The sequence below is a fragment of the Podarcis gaigeae genome (assembly GCF_964106915.1).
Source record: "Podarcis gaigeae genome assembly, chromosome: 1".
Lineage (NCBI taxonomy): Eukaryota > Metazoa > Chordata > Lepidosauria > Squamata > Lacertidae > Podarcis > Podarcis gaigeae.
In genome coordinates this window covers 81,076,161-81,101,979 of record NC_139678.1, presented here as the reverse complement: position 1 = coordinate 81,101,979, position 25,819 = coordinate 81,076,161, and the positions used below count along the sequence as shown (strand labels likewise).

At 46.1% G+C, this 25,819-nt stretch overlaps 1 protein-coding gene across 4 annotated transcripts; it reads right to left on the bottom strand.

Moving 5' to 3' along the window:
* Positions 1-24,908, bottom strand: VWCE (von Willebrand factor C and EGF domains). 4 transcript variants are annotated; one of them, XM_083699228.1, is made up of 20 exons: positions 24,571-24,908; positions 22,931-23,025; positions 20,352-20,441; positions 17,525-17,653; positions 17,184-17,300; positions 16,938-17,054; positions 16,115-16,243; positions 14,976-15,442; positions 14,787-14,880; positions 11,891-11,973; positions 11,451-11,538; positions 9,488-9,573; positions 8,640-8,757; positions 8,328-8,413; positions 7,323-7,419; positions 6,111-6,193; positions 4,327-4,417; positions 3,815-3,897; positions 2,725-2,830; positions 1-2,151 (listed from the first exon to the last, which is right to left on the bottom strand). In XM_083699228.1, the coding sequence occupies exons 1-20, from the start codon at positions 24,678-24,680 to the stop codon at positions 1,385-1,387; spliced, it is 3,036 nt and encodes a 1,011-aa protein (XP_083555354.1). In that variant the 5' UTR covers positions 24,681-24,908; the 3' UTR covers positions 1-1,384. The 4 variants fall into 4 exon arrangements, with proteins under 4 accessions (XP_083555354.1, XP_083555355.1, XP_083555357.1 ...); XM_083699229.1 differs by having other exon boundaries at positions 7,323-7,415; positions 8,348-8,413; XM_083699231.1 differs by having other exon boundaries at positions 22,931-23,545; positions 24,571-24,907.
* Between the last annotated feature and the right edge of the window lie 911 nt (positions 24,909-25,819).

The window sequence follows — 25,819 nt, the reverse complement described above, 5'->3', positions numbered from 1 at the left end:
TTTTGAAGAAACACAGGTTAAATTTATTTGACACAAGCGTTGATTTTTTTAAAACAAACTCTTATTCCCCCGCCACTGCCCACTCCCACCCCCCACATTGGAAACATTCACCATAATGTGAAGCCAGCAATTCAGAATGCACAGCCTCAGTTAAAAATGCATCCATCTCCAGCTGCCTGATGGGAGGTAGAAGAACCAGTAATACAGACTGAAGTCTGGACTGTAGAGATTAGATTTACACTGGACACGCTACAAGCTACTTTCCAAACTACCAAACTATGTTCCAAAAATAATTGACATCCATGATTCCTAAGCATTGAGTTTTAAGAAGTGCTGTTTCATAATGGGACCAAGAGAGAATTCTTAGCAACCTCACAAAATTACAGTCCCCGGAGTTCGGGGTAGAGGGAAGCCACAGCAACTAGTCTGGTTTCAAATGACCAGTACAGATGCATCCTTATTAGACACCTCTCTGAGGTAGTTAAACAAAATCTGTCCTGCCACCAGTTTCAGGAGTTGGTTGTAAACACCGTCAAAGCCTAAAACAAATCGAAAAGGACCAAACCACTTTCAGGGAGGCTAGCAAGTAGCATGCTTCAGCAAAGAAAATGAAATTCATGTTGAAATTTAAATTTCAAAATGCAAATTTACCTATCAATTGCGGGGGGGGGGGGGGACATGTTTACATTTAGCTACCTAGCTACCACAAAACGTCTGTTTTTGGTGTTTGCATAAATCTAGCTCCTGTGTACTGTAATCTGAATTTCAGAACTCCTTACACAATAGTAGATCTGGTATGAAAGCCAGAAATGGAAACTAGCCAACTTTCCTTTAAAATTATCATCCCTGAAGACTGACATTCTCGTATAAGTCCAAAAACAGCAACAGGATACCTGTGCTAGACCTGGTATGAGAACATTTACTAAGCAAGGGATTCCTTCCCTTGCTGGCAGCAGGCCAGTACTGCAACACAGCAGAAGAGGTGAAATTAGAAAATGTCCTTGGTCCTACCATATATATATATTTGTCTTCTGAAGGGGCAGAAGGCTGTGCTGGAATCTTTATACTGATATTGCAAAAAAAGGGGGGGGAAGGAGGGTGATTATCCCATGTTGCTCCACAGCCAAGGAGACATTGGTTAGGTAAGAGCACAAACAGGCCTTGTCATCTCAACAGTAGCTAGGGCTGAATAACTACCCCTGCTAATTAGACCTGCTCTCAAGAAAAGAGAACGTAGATCCTGCCAATGGTAAGTAGCAGCAGGGCCACCTCACACCACTAGTGGCAACGTGTGTGTTTTTTTGGTAGATCCTCTTCTACACCTATGAGGTTAAAAGTGGTTATGTTCCTCATGTTCAAAAACAGGCCTGGTCTTTCCTTCAAGCTAGGGAGCAGTGCCACGGAGGTTATTCTCACTACCAGGGGGCAATGCAAGGCTGCTCCCCCAAGTTTGCTGGTCCATGGGTGAACCTGTTGTGTGGGGGCCATCTTGTCTGCCATCTTGAAGTTCCCGAGGAGAGTCTGGACTGTGGCTGGATGAAGGGGAAAGTGTTTCTGTTGGAGGTGACAGAGGAAGGCTGTGGGTATCTGAAGGCTGAAAGGAGGTGGTGGTGGACTCTGTGAGGTTAGCTACCGTTAGCGGAGTGGAGGCAGGAACTGCATTGGAGGGTGCAGGAGTCCCAGCAGTCCTTGTGATGAGGAAAAGGAGCCGAGGATGAGTCAACAGAGAGCCAAGAGAGCTTGGCCTGGTGGGAGAAGGCCTGAGGTTTCCTGGCCTATTTGCAAGTGGCAAAGGAGACCCTGATCTTATCTGAGGAGTCACAGATTGGCCTAGTCGAAAAGAAGGGGGTTTGGCACTTGGTGGCCAATTGAAACGCAGCTTGATGAGACCTCCTGGTCTGGTATGATGGAGATCAACATTCTCTGGTGCCATTGGCCTCGTTGGCACAATCTCCCAAGCACTTGCATTACTTGCCGCAAGATGAACATCAGGACCAAGCGAAGCAGGTGTGGGAATGGGAGTGCAGAGGCTGCAGTTCCTCTCAGACATTGGGTCCATGGAACGCCTCTGGAGGGTTTGCAAGCCTGCCTTTGATTCTCCATCTTCCAAGTGAGAATTGGCTAGGCTCTTCTCCAGCGAAGCCACATCATCTGTTGTGAAACAAGCACAGACTAGGCTGAGCACTGCTTGCCCTGAATCATTCCAGTAAACTCTCAGCTTTTGGCCTAGGTTACTGACCACAAATTCTGAACTACAAGGGCCATAGGTGCACATAAACACAAATGCACATTCTGCACCACACCATGAGATGCAAACACACACACACACACACACACACACTATGGTGGCAAATTTCTGAGCTTTCTTGATTCTGAGAGAACCTGGGAACAACTAACACTCTGCTTCCTTTGGAAGCACATTGCAATAAACTTGACAGCTTTGAGACAATTTACATGATTAAAAATTTGGGGTTGGTGGGAATTAATTTAAGAGACAGCCAGGAATTAGGAGAATTAGCTTCTCAGCTTCCCTCACTTCCTCCACCAGAGGTGAACTAGGCTTTATTTCACCCGGGTCAAAGGCCCAGTTTGCCACCACCCCCACATGCATTCTTTCCAAAATGTGAAAGAATTTTCTCTGCTGTGAGATTTGACAATGCTGAATTTATATCACAACACAAAATCACATGGCAGACCCAATGCAGGTATGATGAGCACCCCTACCTGGAACTTCATTACCATGGCAGTCGGGGCAGCAATGTGTAGGGGGGCCAAAGGGCTCCGCACAGGTGCCTAGGCAGGGCCTCTTCTCACAACTCACCTCTCCAAGCTGAGGGACACAAAGCAACAGAGGAGAGGTTGAACTGGTTCAGACAAAAACTGGAAATCATGGCTTCTTCCTGTTTATTTATTGAAAGGGGTTTTAACCCACTCAACGCCAAAACCTTCTCCCAGAGCAGCTTACAGATCACTATAAACAATACAAACCCTGCCCACAGGCTTACAATCTAAAAAGACACACCACAAAAAAGTGGATTGGGATGAAGGAGGAGATGCACACACTCAAGCACAACTTTTTTCTGATGACCAGCTGAGTTGGAAAAGCTCAAAGGGAGGAGTCAAAACTTGCTGGTCTCTCAGCTGCTCAAGCATCCTTTCGTTTCCCTCCTCTGCTGGAGGCTGATGTAACAGCTTCAGCCATGTGACAGTGGATGAATGAATCAGGCATCTTAGCAATCGGCACATCAATGAGTTGCAGTGAGCCTTTGTTTGCATGGTTCCCTCCCCTTTCACATATCAGAGGAAGGCTTTAAACTAACCACAGTTCCCTGTGACATCATAACTTGGATAACTGTTATGTTGATTAAACAATGGTTAGTGAAAATATGTTAGGATCAGCTTCTGGTTTAAACAAATCACAGTTCCAAGCTCAGGTGTCACAAGAAACTGTGGTTAGTTTAAAACAGTAAGTGGATGCTTCTGGCAAGGGAATGAGGAGGAGACAGGAAGGAAAGAAAGAAAAAACCTTTTCCCCAAGAAGGTAAAACAATACTTTCAAGCTTTGGGGTTCTAGATAAAGAACATTCATTTTTTTTCTTTTTCTAGGTTGCTGTCTTGCTAAAGGCCATCTGATCTCCTTAATGGAGCCCAGCAGTTCAACACCCCCAAACTTTATTCCCAGGCCTGCTAATAATAATAGCATTAATAGAGAACAATGGGAAGAGCAAGAGAACAGTATGGGAGTGGAAGTGTAACCCTTTTGAACTGCAAACCATCCCAGGATCCCCCCACCCCCAAGAGGCTCACAACTCACCTGACAAGTACAATGAATGCAGGGTTCACCTTCTGGTACAAAGACGTGTCCATTCACCACTTTCCTCCCTTTGTAATTGCAGTCTACAAAAGGAGAATAGCACAACAGATATAATTTTAGCCATAGAGACATTGCACCTAGTCTGATTAGAGAGACAAGAAACCAGACATATTAGAATGTTGGTATTCACACACATAAGTAGGACAGTTACTTCCTCTAGCACTAAACCGCGACTATCACAAAAATCTGGAATGTTCTAGCTACTTAATGCTGCACAGTTGCAATGTACAAGTTAACTTATATAAATGAATTCCCAGGCAATTTAGAAGGCAATGGGACAACAAACCATCAGCTATTGATCTGAATACTATAAAACCATTCTAATGACTGATATATCATTTTCAGTTTTAGTAGGGATTCTATATTGCACAACTAGCCCTCATTTTTTTAAAAAAAACAACAAACAATTTTTAAATTATTATCTGGAAAAGCCCTAAGATCATAATGCTTACCATGACAAACTGGACAGCACTCTCCTTCTGGGTGGAAAGGATATGTACAAAAGACAACACAGTCCACAGGAGAACATGCCACAGAGCCTAGCTGTAAGAAAACACACACACAAACACACACACACAAACACACACACACACAGAGAGAGAGAGAGAGAGAGAGAGAAGAGAGAGAGAAATCCTGCATTAAATGGCAGAGAAATATAGAGAGCCTTGCCTTTCATTTCAAACCTCCCAGCCAATCTGTTTCAGGATACAGAGCATATTATATAACCCTTGGCATTTATTATTACTTGTTTATCTGGTCCTTTTACAGATCAATTCAACTTCTTGGCTGTGGCAGCCAGCAGCGTAGCTAGCTGCTCGGGTGCCCTGTGCGGCAATCACGTCCTGCAGCCGGGGGTGGGACGAACCCATGGGGGCAGGGCAAGTTGCGTGGAGCCTCTCCACCGCCTCCCCCTCAGCTGTAGGGTGGCTGAGGGAGAAGCAGTGGGCAGATGCAAGCTCCACGCTGCCGTTTCAGGCAGCGCCAAGTCTGCAGGCACTCTAGCTGCCACGCCCAGGAGAGATGCGTGGCTCAGGCACGCTGCAGGCCCTGGGTAAGTGCCGGCCCCCGTGGTGTGGCGCCCAGTGCCACCTGCATTTCATTGCATTTGTTGACTGAACTAAAAAGTTTCCTGAGCCCAATTTTTTTAAAAAAACTCATATTTTTGTCATTTTGTCACACACACCCCCCACAGTGATGACACCCGGGACGCACCCACCGCACCCCCTTCCTCCACCATTGGTGTTGGAGGCACTGCTGCATCCAGAGCCCTGTTGCTTGCCTGGGCAGCAGTTGGGTTGGGGGAGCAGAAAGATTCTGCTTTTGTTTTTTTAAAAAACAAATTCGGTGAACATCTCAAATTATCTCAATAACACAATATCAGCTTTTCAAATTCATTTCAATAAAGACAGCATCTTTACTGCCAATGCATTAAAGAAATTAATAACAACTTCAGTCATATAACATTCTATATCATAAACACATGACATCCTTCCAAATTAATAGTGCAGCCCTTTAAATGTCTCCTCAGAAGTAAGCCCTACTCAGTTCAACTGGGGTTTATATTCCCAGATAAGCAGGCATAGGATTGCAGCCTAGGGTTGCATACACACTATAACTTTTAAAGCACATTTGAAAAACGATTTCCTTCAGAGAATTCTGTTAAATTTCCCAGCAATTCATAACGAACGACAGCGCCCTTAATTCTTTGAGATAATGTGTTTCAATTACGCTTTAGAGGAATACAGTGTATACACAGCCTAATTTTCTGGGGAAGCTGCCTTATACAATCCCAGATAAGACTTTAGCCTTCTTTGGGCTTTACATTTACAGTTAAGTAAACCTGTGTGCAAAAGCAGTGCAGGTGAGAGCATTACCTCCACCTCTCCTGTTGCCATCTCACTTGCCTGCTGACTTGTGGGAGGTGACAGTCTGAAGCAATGAGCCTTTTGCATCTGTGGAGGCCTCCCTTTGCATTTTAGAGCGCTGATGCCTTGAAGAGGGCTGCTGTTTGTTGCTGTATTTTTGCTTGCTCTGGAGCAGGCACGGGAACACTGTAGCCTTGTTATTGGACTGCAGCTCTCATCAGCCCCAGCCAGCATGGCCAGTGGTAAGGGGTGGTGGAAATTGTAGTCCAGTGACATTGGCAGGGTCACGGGTTTCCCAAGCTTGCTCTGTAGGACCTGTTACTAGGACAGAACACTCCTTATAGGCTGGGAGCGGAAAACAGAGAACTTACCAAACAAATGCAGCTTAGGCAGGGGTCCAAGACAGAGGGGAATGTCTCATTGTTGTAAAAGACCCTTCCTGCATAGGTGCAGCCTTCAGTCAAGAAAAAAAGAAAAAGACGCTTAGTTTGTCAACTTGGGTCACGTCAACAACCTGCTTTTATCTCATTCTTTTATCTTGTGAACTGCCCTGGGATCTTTTGACAAAGGGTGGTATATAAATCTAATAAATAAAATAAAAAATATAATAGGGCAATGTGGGTCATGACTCTTAACAATCACTCTTTTTCAGCCAAGGCCCCATCTACACTATACATTTAAAACACCATTATTCAGCTTTTAACAGAAAGAATCCTGAGAGCTGTAGTTTGTTAAGAGGGTTGAGAGTTATTGGGATTGAACCACTTTGGAAAGTGTGGATCTGTGAAGGGAATAGGGGGGGGGAGGGGGGTGTCTCCTAACAACTCCCAGAACCCTTAACAAACTACATTTCCTAGGATTCTTGACATAAAGCCATGCATTTTTAAAGTGGTGTGGTGATGCTTTAAATGCATGGTGTGGATGGGGCCTTACATATGCAAACAGCAACAAACAGCAGCAGTCTTCTTCAGACATTAGATTTATGGTTAGGTAAACACATGAGGGTCAGTGGGGACAAGAACACAATCTTTGCATTCCCATTCCCAGCCAAATCATGGAAGTCAATTCATGGAGCATAGTACGCTTGTGGGCTTCCCACAGGTATCCAGTTAGCCACTGTGAGAACAGGATGCTGGATTAGATGGGTCTTTGGCCTCATCCAGCAAAACTTGTCTTTTGTTCTTTCTTTGGTGACTTGCCATACATTTAATATCCCTGGGAAATTAGGGTTCCAAAACAAGCAAGGAGCCTTCAGATACAACCCCACCCCCTTGCTCCAGATTGTTGCCCTGCTGTTTTCAGTTCTTTCTCTATATGAAAACATTTGGGGTCAAATGAACATGCACTGTAAGAAGCATTATATATGACAAGATATTTGTCACAGACTGTACTTCTTGCATTTTGACCCCACTGTTTTGCAGTTGCTCTCTATGCTGATGTGTATTCTGCAATTAGAATAAGCAACGTAATATAAGGAAAAGCAGGCAAGTTAGCAACAACAGCAAAAGTTGTTTTCTGGCTGTGGATTCTGGTGTTCTGATTTCCCTGAGAAGGGAACAGCTGTCTGAGAAGATGGAATTTACCTGCTGAACAATCTGGACAGCACTGCCCAGGGATCCGGATTGGGTGAGGACATGTCTCCAAACACTCTGTCCTCTTACAGCTCACTGAGCCATCTGCCTGCAACAGAAAAGAACTTCACAGAAACCCACAGCACAAACAGCTGGACTGTTGCAGGCAGATAGATCGATATCACCCCAGAAGAGACTTGAATTTCCTAGAGGTATCTGTCTTCGAAGGAGCACATATTTTCTGTCCCTGTGTCAGTTTTCATAAAAGGTTCCAGAAGTGTTCAACTGCTTTACATTTGACACCTGAAAGCCCATGGTATGTAAGCAATAATTTTACAGTTTCATCCTACAAAGGTTGTTTATAATCCTAGAATTCAATGCCTGAAGTCCCATTAACACTCAATAGACTAACTGCTCTGACATCACTTTGGCTAATTATATTGTAATCACAGAAGCCAGGATAATACCTCTGCCTGCCTAGATCCACTCTGACATCACAGCAGGTCAGCAAGTAGCACTAGGGAAGATAGGGCAGGCAGAGAGATCACAGGTTGAGGCGATGGCAAGAAGGAAGGCACAGGATCACTGGTGAAGGTTAATTCATTTAAAACATTTCTCTGCCACTACTCCCCCCCTTCCCAAAAAAGGGTCCACATGGCAGCTTATACAAATCAGTGGGTTCAGTGACACTTATTGTCTAAGGACTGTGAACACACTTATTTAAGAAATAAAAGGCACTTCTGGCCTCCTAAACAGTCAGAAGAGATCAAAGGCTAAATTTCATAATTTTTGTGACATACAACAAGAACACAACTATACCCCTTAGGATCCCAGCATACACAGGCAAACAGAGACTGGGGTTAGAACTACAGTACATTGTTCCAAGTGTCAATTGGATTCTCCTAGTCCTGGCTCAGCTAAGGTGGGGGCAGCAGCAGCAGCAAAGGACTACCATGGTTTTTGCAATAGGAGATTGGGAAGTTGAAACTGAATGAAGTAGAGCAGGTTATCATTCACCTGGCAGATGCATAACTCACAGGGATCACCCGGTGACCAGATCTGTCCAATTGGAAATTCAACTCCGTTGTCATCCACAAAGCAACCTGGCCAAGAAAAGGGGAACAATGAAAGGAAGCAGCTGTGAGCACAGAGTGGGGACCTTGACGAGAGGAAAACAAGGTGTGTGTGATGGTGGGACAGTACAGCACAAAGATGCTTAGCTCACCAGAAGCCGTGTACCATGGGCAAACCTATCTGATAACCCATTGCCTACAATTATATACATCCTCATGCCACAACAACACGCCCCAGCCATTGAGATCTCCTTACCTGTCATGGGTGCAGCCTTTCGGCAGGTGAAGCAGCACTGCCCTGGGGCCAACAGCCAATCATCTCGGGGACAGTCCAGCGTGGGACAAGGAGTGAAGGAGCACTCAACTTCACCTTGCTGAGGAAGGACGTGAGGGCACATGTTACCCACAGTAATTACAAAGATAAAGATAGGAGGTTCACAAACTCTTCCTTACTGAAATTTGCAAAACAAGGGAATCGGGTCCTGCAACGCCAGGGCTTCACAAAGCCCACCACCATCTTCTACTATGCCCCTGCAGACCTTTCTTATAGAGGGCCCAAGGGCCATCAGCAAGAGTATCCTTGCCTAGTGTTACTAAGGTTTGCAACAAAGGCAGTTTAAAATGACTCTTGTTATACTGAAAGCTACTCCAAGCCTTGGCCTGTGCTAAGCAATGGGCAACATAAAACATGCAAAGATCTTCGAGAAAGCCTGTAGCTTGGTAGCAGAGCATCTCCCTTGCATGCAGAAGGCCCCAGGTTCAATTCCTGCTGTCTCCAGGTAGGGCTAGGAAAAGGTCCTCCCTGAAACCCCGGAGAGCCGCTGTCAGTCAGAGCAGGCAGTATAGAGCTGGGTGGACCAAGGTTCGGACTCAGTATCAGGCAGATTCCCATGTTCCCAACTGAATTGACATGTAAAGTCAGCGCAGCGGGGGGGACGTTTTGTGTTCTGTCTAACAGGTGAAGAGATTTTACAAGGAGTCCAGAGACTGTGACTGAGAATCACCAGTACTCCAGAGAACAACAAACACACCTAATGGTGAGTGACATGGCTAGCAAATCCTCTCAGATCAGGAGCATGGAGGGAGGCCTAGGCCAACACCTACCCTGCACACACAGGTGGTACAGTCATCACCATCCAGGCTGAACTCAGCCCCCTCTGGGTAGGTCTGGCCACGGAAATGGCACTCAGCTACAAAGGAAGGCAAGAGTATGTCAGTGATTCTCTGGCAGATCTACTGGAAAAGAGCGTTAGTAAGGTTTCTCTTCAGCTGCAGTGCCCCATTTATGGAATGCCCCCTCTCAGTGAGGCTCTCCTGGTGCCACATGAAATTACTTTTAGGAGCCAGGTAAAAAGGCCTTTCATTCGTTCATCTAGGATAGGCATAGGCAAACTCGGCCCTCCAGATGTTTTGGGACTACAACTCCCATCATCCCTGACCACTGGTCCTGTTAGCTAGGGATGATGGGAGTTGTAGTCCCAAAACAGCTGGAGGGCCGAGTTTGCCTGTGCCTGATCTAGGTCCTTTTTATATGCTCAACTTTTATGCTGGTGGTTTTGCTGTGTTAGTTGCTCTTCCACTTTGATGATGGTTGAGCACCAAGCTTAGAAGTGTTGCTGCACTAATTATTATTTCTGCTGAGTTCCTGTGAACAGTCTTGGGAAGTTTTTAAAACAGAAAGGCAGCAAAGAAGTGTTTCAGATAAGTAAGTCCTTTGCTGTCCCTCCTGGTCAGTAATCTTGAGAGGTAAGTTTTTGTTTCCTCAGGACGTGTGGCATTGCACAGGGAGAACCACATAGTTGCAGGCTCCCCCATATCAAAGCTTCCTTGCACATAGAAAACTCAATGTCAGGGAGAAAGGCTCTTGCCTAATGCTCTCAAAGCTTGTCGCTTGCAGCTCTGTGAGAGGCAAGCTACAGTTTTCAGGATTCTCTGGGGAAAGCCATGTGCTTTAAATGTGATTTTCATCTTTGTCAATATATTGTGGCAGGGGGCTTGTATTTTCCCTGTTCATAAACTTTGGTTCAATAGAAACTCAAACTTCCGGGTAAAATGATAAGAACATGAGAAAGCATTCCCCCACCGCACCCCCCGCTAATTGCTAGCACTCTCATTAATTGGACTTGTGTTATCTTGCCTGTATCAGGGTTTCAGTAATTGGGGGAAATTCCACAGCTGTGAAGTCACATGTACACCCTGGATTCCCGGTTCTAGAAAACTACAGCCTTAAATGACTTCCAGTGGGATGGGAAGATTCAGGATGGTTACTAAGCAAAAGAGTATAAAGTTACCCCTATGTCTTGTAAGTTTTGCCTCACCTTCCTGACTGACACCTATATTACATCTCTGCATAGGATCATGGATTCATTTTAGTAATGTATTAGACTAAGTTAGCTAGCTTTATTGTTTTTGTTTTGTGACTTCCCCAATGGGCCTTTATTTCTAACAGTATCTTCCTTTCCTGTTTCTCCCGCTTGGTAATGGGTTTCATGCAATACTGCTATTTTGGTTATTATTACTAAAACCTCTTAATTTCAGCGTGCCTTGGATCTTCACATTCCCTGCTGCGTAATTTGGCTTATTTTGCCTGAGGCCCCCAGAAGCAGAGAATGGTACTTCAACTCTTGCTCATCAGGATATCTTGGAATATAGCCTAAGATCTCCTGGCTCGGGTTGGGTGGTTGGTTTTACCCTTGGATTTTAGTAATGCCCAAACCCCCAGAAAATGCTCGTCCGGCTTTTGGGCAAGACTTTCTTGATAATCCCTGTGAGGGAGCATTCAGCAGTGCCACCCACTCCCTCAGCAGAGTGAAGCGCTGTTCCAAAGACAGCTTTACCCCAGAATAATAACATTTTTCTCAATATGTGTTCCAAGCGCCTTACACGTAGGGTGGCCTGTTTGTCTAGGCCAGGCCTTTGGAAGAGTTGATCTCACACCATTTCTACTACCCTTCGTTCGGCCTAGGAAACCACACTTTTCTCTGTGGAGAGGAGAGTGCCCAGGGTGCCCCTCAGGCCCTGTCTGCTTTGTGAGTGAGCATCAAGTAGGATGTTGCAAGCTATCTACCTGGCTGGCAGGGACAGCAGTCGGTCTGAAGAGAACTGGGGCATGGAGTGGGTGCACATTCTGGAGAGATACAGGATACGTTGCCTCCCTGGAATCAAGAAGAGAGCCCTCAGCCAAGGTCACGGGTAAAATCAGTTGCAGATCACATGCCACACACAGGAATCAGGTGGCTATTCCTCCCCTGGAGTAAAATAACTCAATGGCCCCCTCAGATAGCCCTACACAAAGCTTTCTGGGTCACTAGTTGTCTGCACAACTGAGACATTCTCATATGCCATAGCAAGGGCAAGGACCATTACGCGAAGCTCAACACATGAAGGGTGGGTTAGCAATGGTAGCAAACAAAGTGATGAATATGCCCATTTCAAAGCAAGAAGGTGAGCTAACCTGAGAGATACGCACACACCTTCCCTGGCACCTGTGGACTCTGTGATACTCACCAGGCAGACGCAGATTGTGCAGTTCTCCTCAGAAAGAGAAAAGACATCCCCCTCAGCTCTGGTGGTCCCATAATAGAAACAGCCTGCAGGAGACAGGAATGTGAAATTTCTCCTCAGAGGGGAGAAGAGCCTTCTGGGACTTTCGGGTTAGCGCGAGCGACTAATGGCGGATTCCCTCTGAGCTCCGGAGGGAATCGGCTCCGCGGGATCGGGTCTTGCCGCTGCGGCGACGCGGGGACCCTTAAAAATCACAGGCGGTGAAGCCTGTGAGCATGGTGACTCGGCGGGCACCATTTGCGCCCCCCCCCCCAAGCTGCGAAGGAACAGGGATGGGGTGAGCGGCACGGTGCTGAGAGTCGACTGCTCCTTCTGTGGAGTGAAGCCGCACTGCCATTGTCGGAGAGCGCTGACTTCTTCTTGTGAGCAATCGGACTGTAAAGTAACAACCCGTGAGTAGTACGGAAATTGGATTTTTAAAGAAAAATTTTATGAATTAGGCACGATCGGGGAAGGCTTAAACAGGAAGTCCGCCTCCCCACTTTGTAAATAATTTAAAGCAAAGGACCTGCTAACTAGGGTCAAGAGAACTCTTTCCCCCCCCCTTTTTTTTGGTCAAAGATTTTAATTTCACGGTTTGGCAGTATAAGAAATCTTACTGGAGGATAAAGAACTAATTTTGGGAGCTGAAGTGTCACCCCCCCGGACCCGGGAGTGCCCTGCGAGAGAGCCTGTTGATGAGGTATCGAAGAGTTTGACAGCTGTCAAATTAGCTGTCAAGACGGAAAAAGAGAACTTTGTTTTTGTTGTTTCTGCTGGTTATACTTGTTAGAATTTGAAAATAAGGAAGAGCTGATACAAACTAACTTGACTTTTGGATTTGAGCTGAAAGGAATATCAAGGAACCAAAATCCTTCTAGAGCGGGTTTTGAGACATTACAAGAATGGCTGGAGGAGGGAAAATCCAGGCTGAATTGGACAGAGCATTTGTTCTCTTGGGAAAGATACAAGGCCAAATTGATGTTTTGGCTACAAATGTTACAACTCTGGACTTAACGGTAAATAACATCATTGAGTTTGATAAGGATTTGAATCAGGAAGCCTATTCAACTGGGCAAACAGAGAAACTTGAGAGCTTTGAGAATTTGGAGAAGGAGATATATGTTGTCTTTGAAGAAAAAGAAGGAGGAGCTGTAATTTTGCAGATGTTAAAGGAGAGCTTGAGGCCTGACATGATGGCAACAAAGGAAGATAAAAACTTGATGTGGAAAGTCCGGCCTGAATTGGAGATTGAAAAATGGAAAGATCTCCTTATGTGGAGATCTGAAGACCTAAGAATTACAAATTTGATTAAGGTGGAAGTCGGAGCTTTGGGGACATTTGGACTTGAAAGGAGTAAGAAACAAGATTTGGAGTACCCCATAGGCTCCACTTTTAAGTATGGAGGTCTGGCTGGAAGAAACATGGATCCTGTTGGGCCGGAGCCTCTCCGAGATTTGGTGTTCAGTATTAAGGACTATCAAAAAGACCGGCAGAGAGGTACTGAGAGAGAATTAAGAGCCTCAGATGTGAGATCTCCAGGATGATAGTAGCTTGAGACTGATGGACACTTGTTGGGGACTGAAACCGGGAAAGGGGGGTGGAGTTTGGGAATCCAAAGGGGACATAATTATAATTTGTTCTGTTTCTATTCTGTTTTGTTATTTGTATGAAAATTGGGAAATTCATGGAAGGGAATATTGGTCAATCTTAGAAAAATGTTTTAAGAATGAGTATTGATGTATAAGTATTGATGTTTAAGTTCGGATAAGGCAAAACTGCTTTTTAAAATGAACTAAATTAAATTAAAATAAGGTTAGCAGAAATAAATTGAGGAAATGGATTAAAGAGAAAAAGTAAAATAATAATATGTTAAAATAAATTATTAAGTTAAAGTTGAGAAATAAGTAATAAGGATTTGCTGAGCTAACAATTTAAATTGGAATACAAGAAGGGGAGGTGTGAGGAGGTATGAGAAATAAGGTAAAAGAAAATAAGCAATTGAAATTTTATGTGTTTTTAATCGTTTTTAAGTTTGGTATTTTTGTATGTTTATTTTTGTTTTTGTTTTATTATTGAAAATGCTAATAAATATTTAAAAAGAGAGAGAGAGAAGAGCCTTCTGTGAGTCCCATCTCATTTTGCCACTCCAGATTAGGAAACACTCATTGGCTTACATATGTAGCCACTTTTAAAAGGGTTTGGCCGATTGACACATAATCTCCAGTATTTCACAGATGAAAGTAAGGATAGGTTTGTACCCCTCCTCTTTTATATTTTTGGGTATAAAAACCCCCATACCAAGGTCACATCCACACCATGCATTTAAAACACAAGGTTTCCTCCAGAAAAATCAAGGGAGCTGTAATTTACCCCTCACAGAGCTGCAATTTCTAGCACCCTTGTAGTTCCCAGGACTCTTCGGGGGATGTTTTAAATGTATGGTGTGGTTTTAACTCAATGTCCTTGTGTGTGTGCATTCACATTTGTCTGGGAAAGGGGAAAAGGTGCATCCACTTTCCACTCTGAAATTTGCTTTGAGCCCCTTTTGTGGGAAAATCAACAAATAAGTAAGAATAGCTTCTAGAAAACCTGGGGAACGGGATGAAAAATAAAATTTGGGCTAACGAAACTTTAACATGCCACTCCAAAGAGGCAAAATTTGGACAAAATAAGAGATACCGGTGGTTTAAACCAGGGACGGCTTCCAGAAAACAGGGACTGTCCTTGGTAAACTCAGAGGGTTGAGGCATACAGTGGAATATATAGTGACAAAGTCCCCAATTTAGGTGTAGGGAAGGCCCATGTACCACAACCAGTCCCATCAATGCAGTCTTAATCTTGAGGGCGCTTCTCTCACCTGTGCAGCTAGGACAGCACTCCCCCTCCATTGGAGGAACTGGGTGGGAGCAGGCAACCTCACACATCACTGCTCCACACAGCACTTGCCCGCCCTACAAAAGGAAAAGACAGTCACTGTAAAGGTGGCTGCACATTTGACGCAGGGGCAGGGCGGGAGAAAGCTAGGAACCCAGGACATACCACACACCTCACAGGAGCAGTTCAGGCACCCTGGCTCCACCCAGTGGCTGCCATTCTTATGAAAAGTCCCTCCACGCCAGCAGGCAGAAGGCAGGGCTGTGGAGGAAACCCCTGGAGCAGAAGGACTTGTGGGAAGGAGCGTCGTCATCTCCTCCCGCAGCAGCAATGGCGGCAGTGGGCTCTCCATCCTGGAGGGCCTGGCGGTCTTTAGCAAGATGGGTGCACCAAGGGAGGGACTGGGTGGAGGGAATGAAGGGGTGGGAGAAGCTGCAGGAGGGAGTACAGGGAGAGTGGGGAGGAGACGGGGAGAAGGCGGGGTCCCGAGTGCCATGTGGGGAGCGGGTGCTCGGGATGGAGCAGAGCCCCTGGGGGGCACGGCAGGAGCCACCGAATCTGGAGAAAGGCGCAGGAGAGTTGGCGGGTGCTGGAGAGACTGCAAGATGGGAGACGGGGCCAGGCTGGTCTTCGGAAAACCTGGGTTGCAGGGAAAAGAGGGAGGGAGAAAAGCCAGGTTCAAAAATCCCCAAAAGGTGCACATCAAAAATTAAAGGCATTTTCCAGCACACTTAGGAGCTCCCCACCTGAGCCACTCATATATTTATAGCTACTGTGGCAGGTACACACTCACCCTCACATCATTTGGCCACAGAAAAACAGGTACTGTAATAGTAATAGGCAAAGAGAGTTGAAGTCCATTTGAGAGTGAAGCTTTTTAACCACAGAAGAGTCATAAGTTTTGAATGTCCATCTCGGCCCTCATGCTTCTGTCTCCTCCCTGACGTACCTCACATGTATTCCTAAGCATTTCCCAAGCAGCTGAATGCATATCCCTCATGGTCTCTTTCTAGACAACCCATTTATATCACAAGAAGTGCACAATTGTTGTTCCTGTGGTGCAAAGAATCATTTCTTTATTCTAGGTAGCACTTTGGGTGTGCTTGTGAGCAGCTGTTTTCTCAGCAGTCCAAGGGTAATATTTTCTTTCTGGAAATGAGCAACTCAGTCTCCACTCCACCGCCTGAGCAGTGAGGGCAGTCCACATTGCGGCTGCTAGTGTCTATTGGACAGTGCCTGTGACATCACTCAACATAAACAACGCAACTCAACCCAGATGACGAAGGATGGAAAGATGGAAATGGTCTTTACCTTCACAGGACACTCTGTCCACACTGAGCCGGTAGCCTGGGCGACAGCTGCATATGAAACTCCCGAGCGTGTTGTGACAGGAGTGCTGGCAGGTTCGCTTCTCACTGAGTCGCCGGCATTCATTCACATCTGCACCAGATGCAGCACTTACTTCAGGGCTGGGTTGGGCTCAAGCTTGTGGCTCTACAAGCATTCCTGTTGCTTAGCCATACAAGGTCAGAAAAGGGATCGCACAGCAAGGGACCTGGTGCATTACCACACGGTCAAAGCTGGGCTCGGACCAGCCTTGAGGCCCCTTTGATGCAAAGTGTATTTGGCCAGAGGATTGCAAACACAGAGACACACACAAGGACACACAGCCTCCCTCCTCAGCTGATGGTTACTGCTCCCTCACATCACTCCCATCAAATTATCAATGTGATGACCAGGGAGGGGGCAACTTAGAGTCTCTTCGGGGCACTGGGAGTGGATGGGCAGATATAAAATAAACTAACAAACTAAATATTTTTTTAATCTGGAGGCAGCAGGAGGTTTTATCTGGAAAAAGCCAGGCTGGGTTAGTGTATCTGGCAAAGGGAGGTAACCTACCTCTAGAACACAGGAAGCAGCCTTATATTTAATCAAACCATTCTTCCATCTAGTTCAGTATTGTCTAGACACCAATGGGTTGTGACTCTTCAGGCTTTCAGACAAGGATCTTTCTCAGTCTTATCTGGAGATGCTGGGTACTGAACTGGGATCTTCTGCATGCAAAGCAGATACTCTGCCAGTGAGCTACAGCCCTTCCTCTGCTAGGTTGTACAACAGAAGTAGGGACACCTACCCACACAGGAGTGCTGGTTGCCATGCAGGTAGAAGCCGGAATGACAGGAACATCGATAGCTGCCCATGCTGTTCTTGCAGTGGTGCTGACAAGGTGTTGCTAGGCACTCATCAGTATCTAGGAGCAAAATGGAGGATGTGAATGTCGATATCGTTTGCCCCACAAAAATAAACCCATCTTTGACATCTTCCCTAAAAATATTCCAGCTCCATCCCTCTCCCCTCCTATATTCCCAATCACACTCACCTTGACAGCTGTGTCTGTCAGCAGAGAGTTGCATTCCTGGGCCACATTCACATACAAAGCCACCTTCTGTGTTCACACAAAGTCCCTCACAGGAGGCACTCAGGCACTCATCAATGTCTGTGGGGGGAAACATTCCCATGTGTCAATGAATGTAAAAGTGTACATTCAAGAAGCGGTACACCTGCCAAAGTCAGTTGCAATTCTGTGTGCAGCTTACTGTGGAAGAGCAATGACTGAGTAGCACTAAGAGCCCACAGTCAGGAAGCTCCTTATCTCCCTGGGAGTAGGGGCTTCAGGCCCTGCTGGTTCCATGTAAGAAAGACACCTCTCTTCCAGCTCACCTGCACAGCGTACACCATTGGCTGTCTCAGTCATGGAAAACCCCAACGGACACACCCGCGCCACCTCCTGACAACCTCCGTGATTGCAAGCAAGGTCACAGCCATACTCTCCACAGGCACCAGGAACGTCTGAAAAGACAGAGAGGAGAAATTTCATGCTTTCACTGAAAGAGGGTTAGAAAGCAAGAAGGAACCCTGACCATTAGGTAGGAAGGAACCCTGACCATTAGGTAGGGGCGTGGGAGATGCAGGTAGGCAATTTCAGTGTTACATTTAGATAACTGTAGACTCTGGACTTAAACACTTGTTGTGTGCACAACAGATGACAACCTCAAGGTGTCCCCCTGCCCATTCTGCTAAGTGTGGCCCTGGATATCTGCCCCAAAGTCTATCTGTGAATGAACATCCAACTGACTTCATTGCAGGGGTCTCCCTACTGATAGATAGCAGGGCTTGTTCTAAGGTGTAAGAGGGTCTTCTTGGCAGGCCACTTCTGATTTACGTCATAGTGTGCAGCAGCAGGCACTTCCCAAAATGACCTAGAGTGACACTATCTTGGAGGCATTGTGGGAAGTCAAAATGGCGGCTCCACACTGCCTGGGAAGAGAGACCTAGCAGGCTGGTGTTGGTGCAGCAGTAGGCCTTGTTGGGGCCCTGGGACCCTAGCAGCTGACCAAGGATGCTGGAGTTGGTGACTAGGAGCAAATTAACCAAAGGCCGCACTTTTGCAACAGAAGCAGAGATGAGCACAACCCCAGTTCATGGGCTTTTGTTTCACGAAGAGCAGAATGTGAAAGAAGAGCAGGCAAGAAAAAAGGCAGGTGCCGTGGCAGGCTTAGGCTGCTGCACATCATAAAGCACATTCAATGCACTTTCCCCCACCCAAAAAATCCTGGGAACTAAGGTTTGTTAAGGCTGTTGAGAACTGTAGCTTTGTGATGGGTAAACTACCCTTCCCAGAATTTTTTGGGAGGAAACATGTGCTATGAAAACATGGTGTATAAGCAGCCTTAGAGAAGACACACATCAATCAGGAAGAACTTTATTGTCTCTTGCCAGAGAAAACAGGATGCCAACAGGAAATTTATGACTTTACCAAGCAACAACTCTTGCCAACGGCTATATAATCACAGGCAAATAACAGGCAAAGGTGCCCTAAAAGAAGTGGAAGAGGGCAAGCAAGGGAGGACCAGGCAGGGCATCACTGAAGGTACAGTGAGAAGGGCACAAGTCAGATACTTTGAGGGGGATGCCTCTTACAGGGAAAGGGTCAGAGGCCCTTGCAGGGTTCAGAAAACCCACAATGGCTGTCCAGAATGCTGGAGGAGGATTGCTTGCCCCAGAAGCTCCAGCACCCAGTATGAGCAAGGAGGCAGCACCGTTGATAGGTTTGTTGTTATTGGGGGTGGGGGTGGAATAAAGCACTGCTTGACCAATAAGTCACTGCCTTCTACTACAGCATACAAAAAACATAAGAACATCATAAACTTTGCATGGCCATTGTTGCAAAACCTACGATTACATAAACTGAAAATCATCCAGAATGTTACAACATGTTTTCAAAAGCCTTGTTCTGATTAAGTGTTGCTCTTAATATAGGTAATAATAACATGAACTGATTTCCCTTAAAAGCAACCAACTCTCAGATACATTTGAAGGATATTTCACTAAGCCTTCGCAGCAAAAGTCTTGCTTTATATGCCCAGAAAGGAGGGGAATTTTAGTAATTAGCTCGGTCCATTAAAATGTTTAAAGGCTGGATCTGGGCAAAGGAGAGGGGGAGCTTCTGCTGGTGTAGACCCATTGGGCTGAATAGAGTGAGGGCTGCTAGCCTTCTTTGGCCTGTGGGCTCATTTGCAATCCAGAGACACACACCACAACCATAATCATGCACACATTCACTTTCCTTGCTTTCCCCCTCAAATCAGATTGAGGGGCAGTGATATTTTTGGAAGGTAAAGTTGGATAGGCAAGATTTTATTTTGGTTTTTCCAAAGCCCAATTTGGGGGGGCGGGCACAGAATCCTTCCCTTCACAGATGTGACTCTTCAACATGCCCCCCCCCATTCCAATTAGGCTTCTAATTAGCTGTGGGATAACTCATCTCATAACCAAAGTCTAATTAATGCATGAAGGTGCATAGAGTAAGCTGTCCTGCCAGGTTTAGCTATGTCACTTCCCTTATCTTGGGGGGAAATAGGTAATCAAGCCTAATGTTCCCATCCAGTCCACCTGAGAAGCTCAACATGGGAAGAGGCGTGAGCTGCTTGCTCCAGCTCAGCCACACAGTTCTCATTAGCCACTCTTGAATTCCTATACCAATAGGGACTTTCACCACTTTATGTAACTAGGCTAAGTTTTACTACCTGTGCAACTTTTTTCTGAATGCTTTATGGAAAAGCACATGAATCTGACCTTGGAAGAGTTTGAAAGTAAAACCGTGTTTAACTTACAAAACAGGTGTATATTAGGAGAAATCATCATCAAAGTGCTGATGAATTTTCATTGGAACTTCTAATGAAGTTCCAATGTTGTTATTTTTACTATGTATTTTGTGGGTTTTACATTGTAATTTTATGTTGTGAATCGCCCTGAGATCTGTGGATGAAGGGCAGTATATAAATTTAATAAATAATAAATAATAATAAAAAAACTTCTTTTTTAAAAAAATAATCGCGAGCTGACGTGGAAATAAGGAGAAATGAAGATGGGAAGAATGGGAAACAGAGAAACCAAAACTGACAGATTTGCACATTCCCAGTCAGCCCTCACAGGAGTCCACATAGCAAACTGAATCACTGGCATCATCCCACAAAGTTCTCCTTACCTTGGCATGTAATGCCCTGCCCTCCATCCCTGCAGGAACAGACATTGGGAGCAATGCAGAAGCCACTTCCACAGCCAAAGGAACAAAGCGCTGCGAGAAGGTCCAAGAAAGCACCAGTTAACAAAGACAAAAAATTAGGATCTTAATCCCACCACCACTCTACCCCACCACAGTGCAGTAGAAGAGAACCACTCTCATGCCAAGCAGGAAGGAGCCCAGTTAAGAGATCTAGCAATAGATCAGAGCAGAATTACAGGTAAGGAAAGGGATTTTTTGGAAGAACTTTAAAGATAAATGAATGAGTTAGATGGGGAGAAGGCACTAAGATGCTTCCAGGCAGTGGCTATTTTGGGGTAGAAAATGTGGGATAACGCTTGGAGGCAACATCATCTAGCCACCCTGCAAAGAAATAATAATTAATTCTCATTATGCAGCCAGCACATTCTATTCTCCCTACAAACAAATCAGGATGAATGCTCCATAAACAGGTAGTGTGAAAGCACCTTCATTTGATCATTAAAAAAAACCCACAATCTAATCAGTAGGTACTACAACGAATGTTTGCTGCCAAGAAATGGGATGTTAATGACGCCCCCTGTATCTAGAAGAAATATCATTAATAAAATCCTGTGTGTATTTATGCAAAAAGAATTCCCACTGTATGCAATGGTATGGAAGTGAGGACAGGATTGAAGCATTCACTGCCCTATTTAAAAATAAAACATCATCTTTTTATTCCATAGGCATTTCCAGGCTACCGCCATTTGCCAGTTTTAAACTAATGCAACTATCCTAGCTCCTTGCTTGCCACCTGTGGTTTTGCGAGCATACTGAAAATGCTCGGGTAGAGCCCACTGATTCCTTTACAGAACTACAACTCCCAGCCCATTCAGGAGTTGCCCAGTCTAGCTGTCTGTATTCATTGTTGCATGAAAATCCCAGCTGCCATTTGGGTGACTTCTATCAAACACCACCCCATCCCCTCACCCTGTGACAAAAAAATGATCTCTTTTCCTTCCATGCTGTCTGCATGGGCATTGTGACATCAGCCTTGCTGCCTGCTCTGCAGGAGGTAAGAGAAGCCCCCACCACCTCCTTTTAGGGCTGGACTTGGCAGCACTTGCCAACAGTGACATCTAACAAAAACGATTAGTGAGTAGCATGTTCTCATCTCCAATTGCCAGATGCCAGAAATGAATGAGAGCAGCTGGTAGTAACCCGCTAAGGACCCAGCAGCTGGACCTTACGTGTCGTCATGCGAGCAAATAAGCAGCTAAGCCAGGGAGCACCACCGCTATGAGCAAATGCAGCAGGACGCCACATTGGCACAGCACTAGAGGCCAGCGCTGCTAGACTAGGGAAATCAACCTTTGCAAGATGGGGTGCTGCGACAGCATGTACACTAGAAACGTCTACTGTGTAGAGGTGTGCAGCACTGTGCATGATGCTATGTGACCGACCCTGAAAGTGTTTTGACCGTTGCAGCACATCTATAGGACAGACTTAATATTGGTTTTATACAACACCTTAACAGTGGTGGCCTCCCCTAAACAATCCTAGGAAGGCTATAACTTGGGTATAAGAGCATCTGCTTGGCCTGCAGAATGACCCCGTTTCAATTCTTGGCATCTCCAGCCAGGTAGGGCTGGAGAGACTCCTGTCTGAAATCTTGGTGGGCCATTGTCTGCTAGTGTAGGTAGACCATTAGTGTGATTTGGTATCAAGTGGCTTCCTATGTTCCTAGTTTGCTGAAGTGCTGGAAATTATGACTGAGCTGCCTTATCCCCCCACAGCCCACCTCAGTTCACAAAACTGCATGAGTGAATGGACTGCTGAAACTAATTAAAAAGCTGTACGCCTAGTATCTGATACTAAACTGACAACCTAAGAAGAGCCCTGCTGGTTCAGGGCCCATCTAGTCAGGCATGCTGTCCCCACAGTGGTCAACCAAGGTATTTGTGGGAAGCCCACAAAGAGAACCTGAGTGCAATGGTACTCTCTCCACTTGTGATTCCCAGCAACTGGTACTCGGAAGCGTACTGCCTCCAAAAGAGCATAGCCATGCTTCCAGAACATAGCCATCGAGGCTAGTAAGTCTTATCCTCCATGAATTTGTCTAATTCCTTTCTAAACACCACCAAGGGCACACTCCTATTCGTGCCACAATTTCTATGCAAGGAGTCAAAAGTATTCTTTTTTTTGTCCGGCCACTTTCCTCAGAACCCCTCCCCCCCCCCCCCCCCGCTGTTTACCGCTACATTGGAACAAATGTCAATCAGATTTCCCATGGATTCAGCTGTAAACAGTAGGTTTTTCCAGGGAAACAGCAGGATGGGGGGGGGGCACTTTCACACCTGTGCCTAGAAATTGTGGCACAAACAGGAGTATGGATGAGCCCTAATTTGGTGGCTATCATCACATTTTGTGGGAGCAAATTCCATTGTTTAATTGTACACCGTGTGAAGAAGCAATTTGATTTGTCTTGCCTTGAATCTTCCAATATTCAGATTCTTCAGTTCACTAATGAGATTTAGCAACAATACAGAGCTGATGTCTTCCAAAGAACTCCAGGTACTTACGCATGGTGCACTGTCCGCTGCCTGGAGATGGTATCCACCCAGGGCAGCATCCGCTTCCAAAACCAGAGAGGCAAACATGTGGTCCGATGCGACGTCTAGGAATAGGAAAGAGACGGACTGAGACATTTCCAGGAGTGAAAAGTAACTCTCCAAGCTGCACTGTTTTGAGGACTGAGACACATGCCTCCTGCTTATGGAGGGCTAAGATTAGCAGTATGCTCAGGCTGCCAGTGGTCACATCCCAGAATCCTGGGAACTGTAGTTTTACCCCTCACAGAGCTACAGTTCCCAGGACCCTTAGCAACAAAGGTAAGGGAAGCAATGTGCTTTAAATATGTGGTGATCAAAGGATTCCAGGCACTGTTGTGTTGTAGTTTACCCCTCACAGAGTTACAATACCCAGCAATGCTTAACAAACCACAGTGTCCAGAATAAGTACATGGGAAGGAAAGGAGTAGATGGAACAATGGCACATAGGTCTCAGCCACACTTCCTTTTGTGCAGGTCCACACTTTAAAGCTCTGTTTCTGAGCGGTTTTCTTTTGTCCGTGGAAGAACCAAATTGCCATTTGCTTAGATTCAGTTCTAAAATGTGGGCTTTCCCTGGGAAAGTGCCTGGGCAAAAACATGAACATCACTCAGACTTGTACCTAGACACAAAAGGAAGCCTGAATGAACCCATAGAGAGAAAGCTGTGCCCAGGATATGTGGAAACACAGGTACAGAAACCACTCTGAACGTAATGATAAACATATACACTATACAGTGGTAGCACATTCAAAGCACATCCTCCCCTCTCGAAGAACTCTTGGCACTGTAGTTTGGGGGGGGTGCTGGACATAGTAACTCTGTGGAGGGTAAATTACAGTGCCCAGAATTCTTTGAGGGAAAGAATGTGCTTCAAATGTGCTTTAAAGGAACAGTGTGTATACAGCCTTCTGGGCTAAGACACACAATCACTCTGCACATGGTTGGGTACTTTCCACCCCCAGCACCTTTCTCTCATCTGTACTGATGCAGGTTGTCTCTCTAAATTGTTCCCCACAAGTACACATTCCAGTTTTGCCTGCCACTCCGGGTTTCCCAGGCATGCAAAGCTGCAACTGCCGAGAGGTGGTCAGTCAGTGATGGTGCGCAGAATATATACCAGCCCACATTTGAAAGAAAAAGAAAAGACAAACTAGGACTTTGGGCACACCGTTGCCCTATCCATGCAGTCCCTCAGTCAGTCGACCTTTCATCCCAACTTCATTGGTTGTGCAAGCTGAACTTTGTTCAGAAGTAAATTCGTGGAATTATGCTTCTATTCAGGCACATCATGAATTTTATAGATGATGGGGGCAAAAGTATGAAGGGGGCAGATCAACTGCACTGCAGCCTTCAGAAGAGAACAAAAATAGGTAAGAAAGAGGTGATGGGCACCTTGAGGGAAGCAAAATACTCCTTCAGGCAGGAATCGCTGTCTCTCTACACATGATACAAACAAACAACCCCCTCTTGGGCCCAGATCAGGGGGGGTCTCCAGGTCCCGCAGCCAAGCTCCAGGAGGTAGCTGTATGTGTTTTGGTGTGCGTATGTGTGTGTGTGGAGGTCTGGGACTTGGCTGCCCCTGTACAGAGATGGGTATGGGGGGTGGGTACCTCTCCACGGCGAAGTTGGCAAGTTTCCTCCTTCCTGTGTAGAGTCTCCCCTGCGCCCCTTGAAGGAACACAGAGACACAGGCAGCCTGGAAGAGCAGCTCCGCGAACATGACAGGCGTCTCTGTCCCAGTTCCTCAGAGATGCTCCCTTCAAGAGAGCTCTTTCCTTTTCCCCCCACAGGCCCCTCTCTACTACAGCATGGCAACTGCCTGGACTCTCCTCCCCAACCAAGGATGAGGCTGGGGGCTCCTTCTGGGCAGAGGGAGGGGAGCTGGGATCAATGATCTCAGGCTGGGGGCAGCATTGGGAGCAGACTCCTCCTCCCCACAGCCAGGCTCAGATTGCTCAGCTCCCCCCCCCCACCCCATGTGTACAGACTGGAAAAAACTCTGTGTGCTTGTGTGTGTGTGTGTGTGTGTGTGTGTGTGTGTGCCTCCCCCCTCCTCTCAGGGGCAGGGGCACCTCAAGAGGAGATGAGGAGGGAGGATCCAGCATTCCTAAAACAGCAGCTCTGTTGTTTGACTGGGAAGAGGCTTACCCCCCCCCTCTCACCACCACCATCACCCCCCTTGTAGGAGTCTCCTTTTCCACATCTGGCAAGGCTCAAGAATCGCCCACCCCTCCCCTCTCTCTCTGGGCTGCTTTCCCAACTGCACCAAAGAGGAGCTGAAGGAGATAAAGTGTTCCAAGCCAGATCCAAAGGCGGGCTGGGGATTTGAGGAGGGGGCAAGACAACGCCAGGCATGTGTGTCAAATGGCGAATGTCGGAGAGGTGCCACTTGTGATAAATTGGGGGGGGGGAGGAGAGCTGTCCCAGAAAGGAGGCGCTGCAAAGCAAAAGCAAAATAATAATAATACAGGGCAAAAGGCCTTAGGTTCCCGTCATTTTGCATTTTCACTTGCGTCCTAAAACAAAACAGGTGTCTCAGAATTCGACCAAAATGTTACTATTTGCTATGTGCCCCCCCCAACTTTGAGATTAGCTAGCAACACAAGTACATACCTGTGGATGCACACACACTTACACAACCCCCGCTTATCTTCTCATCTAGGCTAAGTGGCGTAACAATCATTCACAATTTTGGAGTAGAGCTGATCAAAGCTGTTAAGATGGGCCCCATCGCAGATGATACATCTCAAAGCTATTATTGTGCTAACAGTAGCGGGCTTCCCTCAGCAGAGAGAACTGTCCAAAATTAGGCAGATTCTCACCAAGTGGTGGAAGTAAACAAGGGTGGGACTTGGGTCA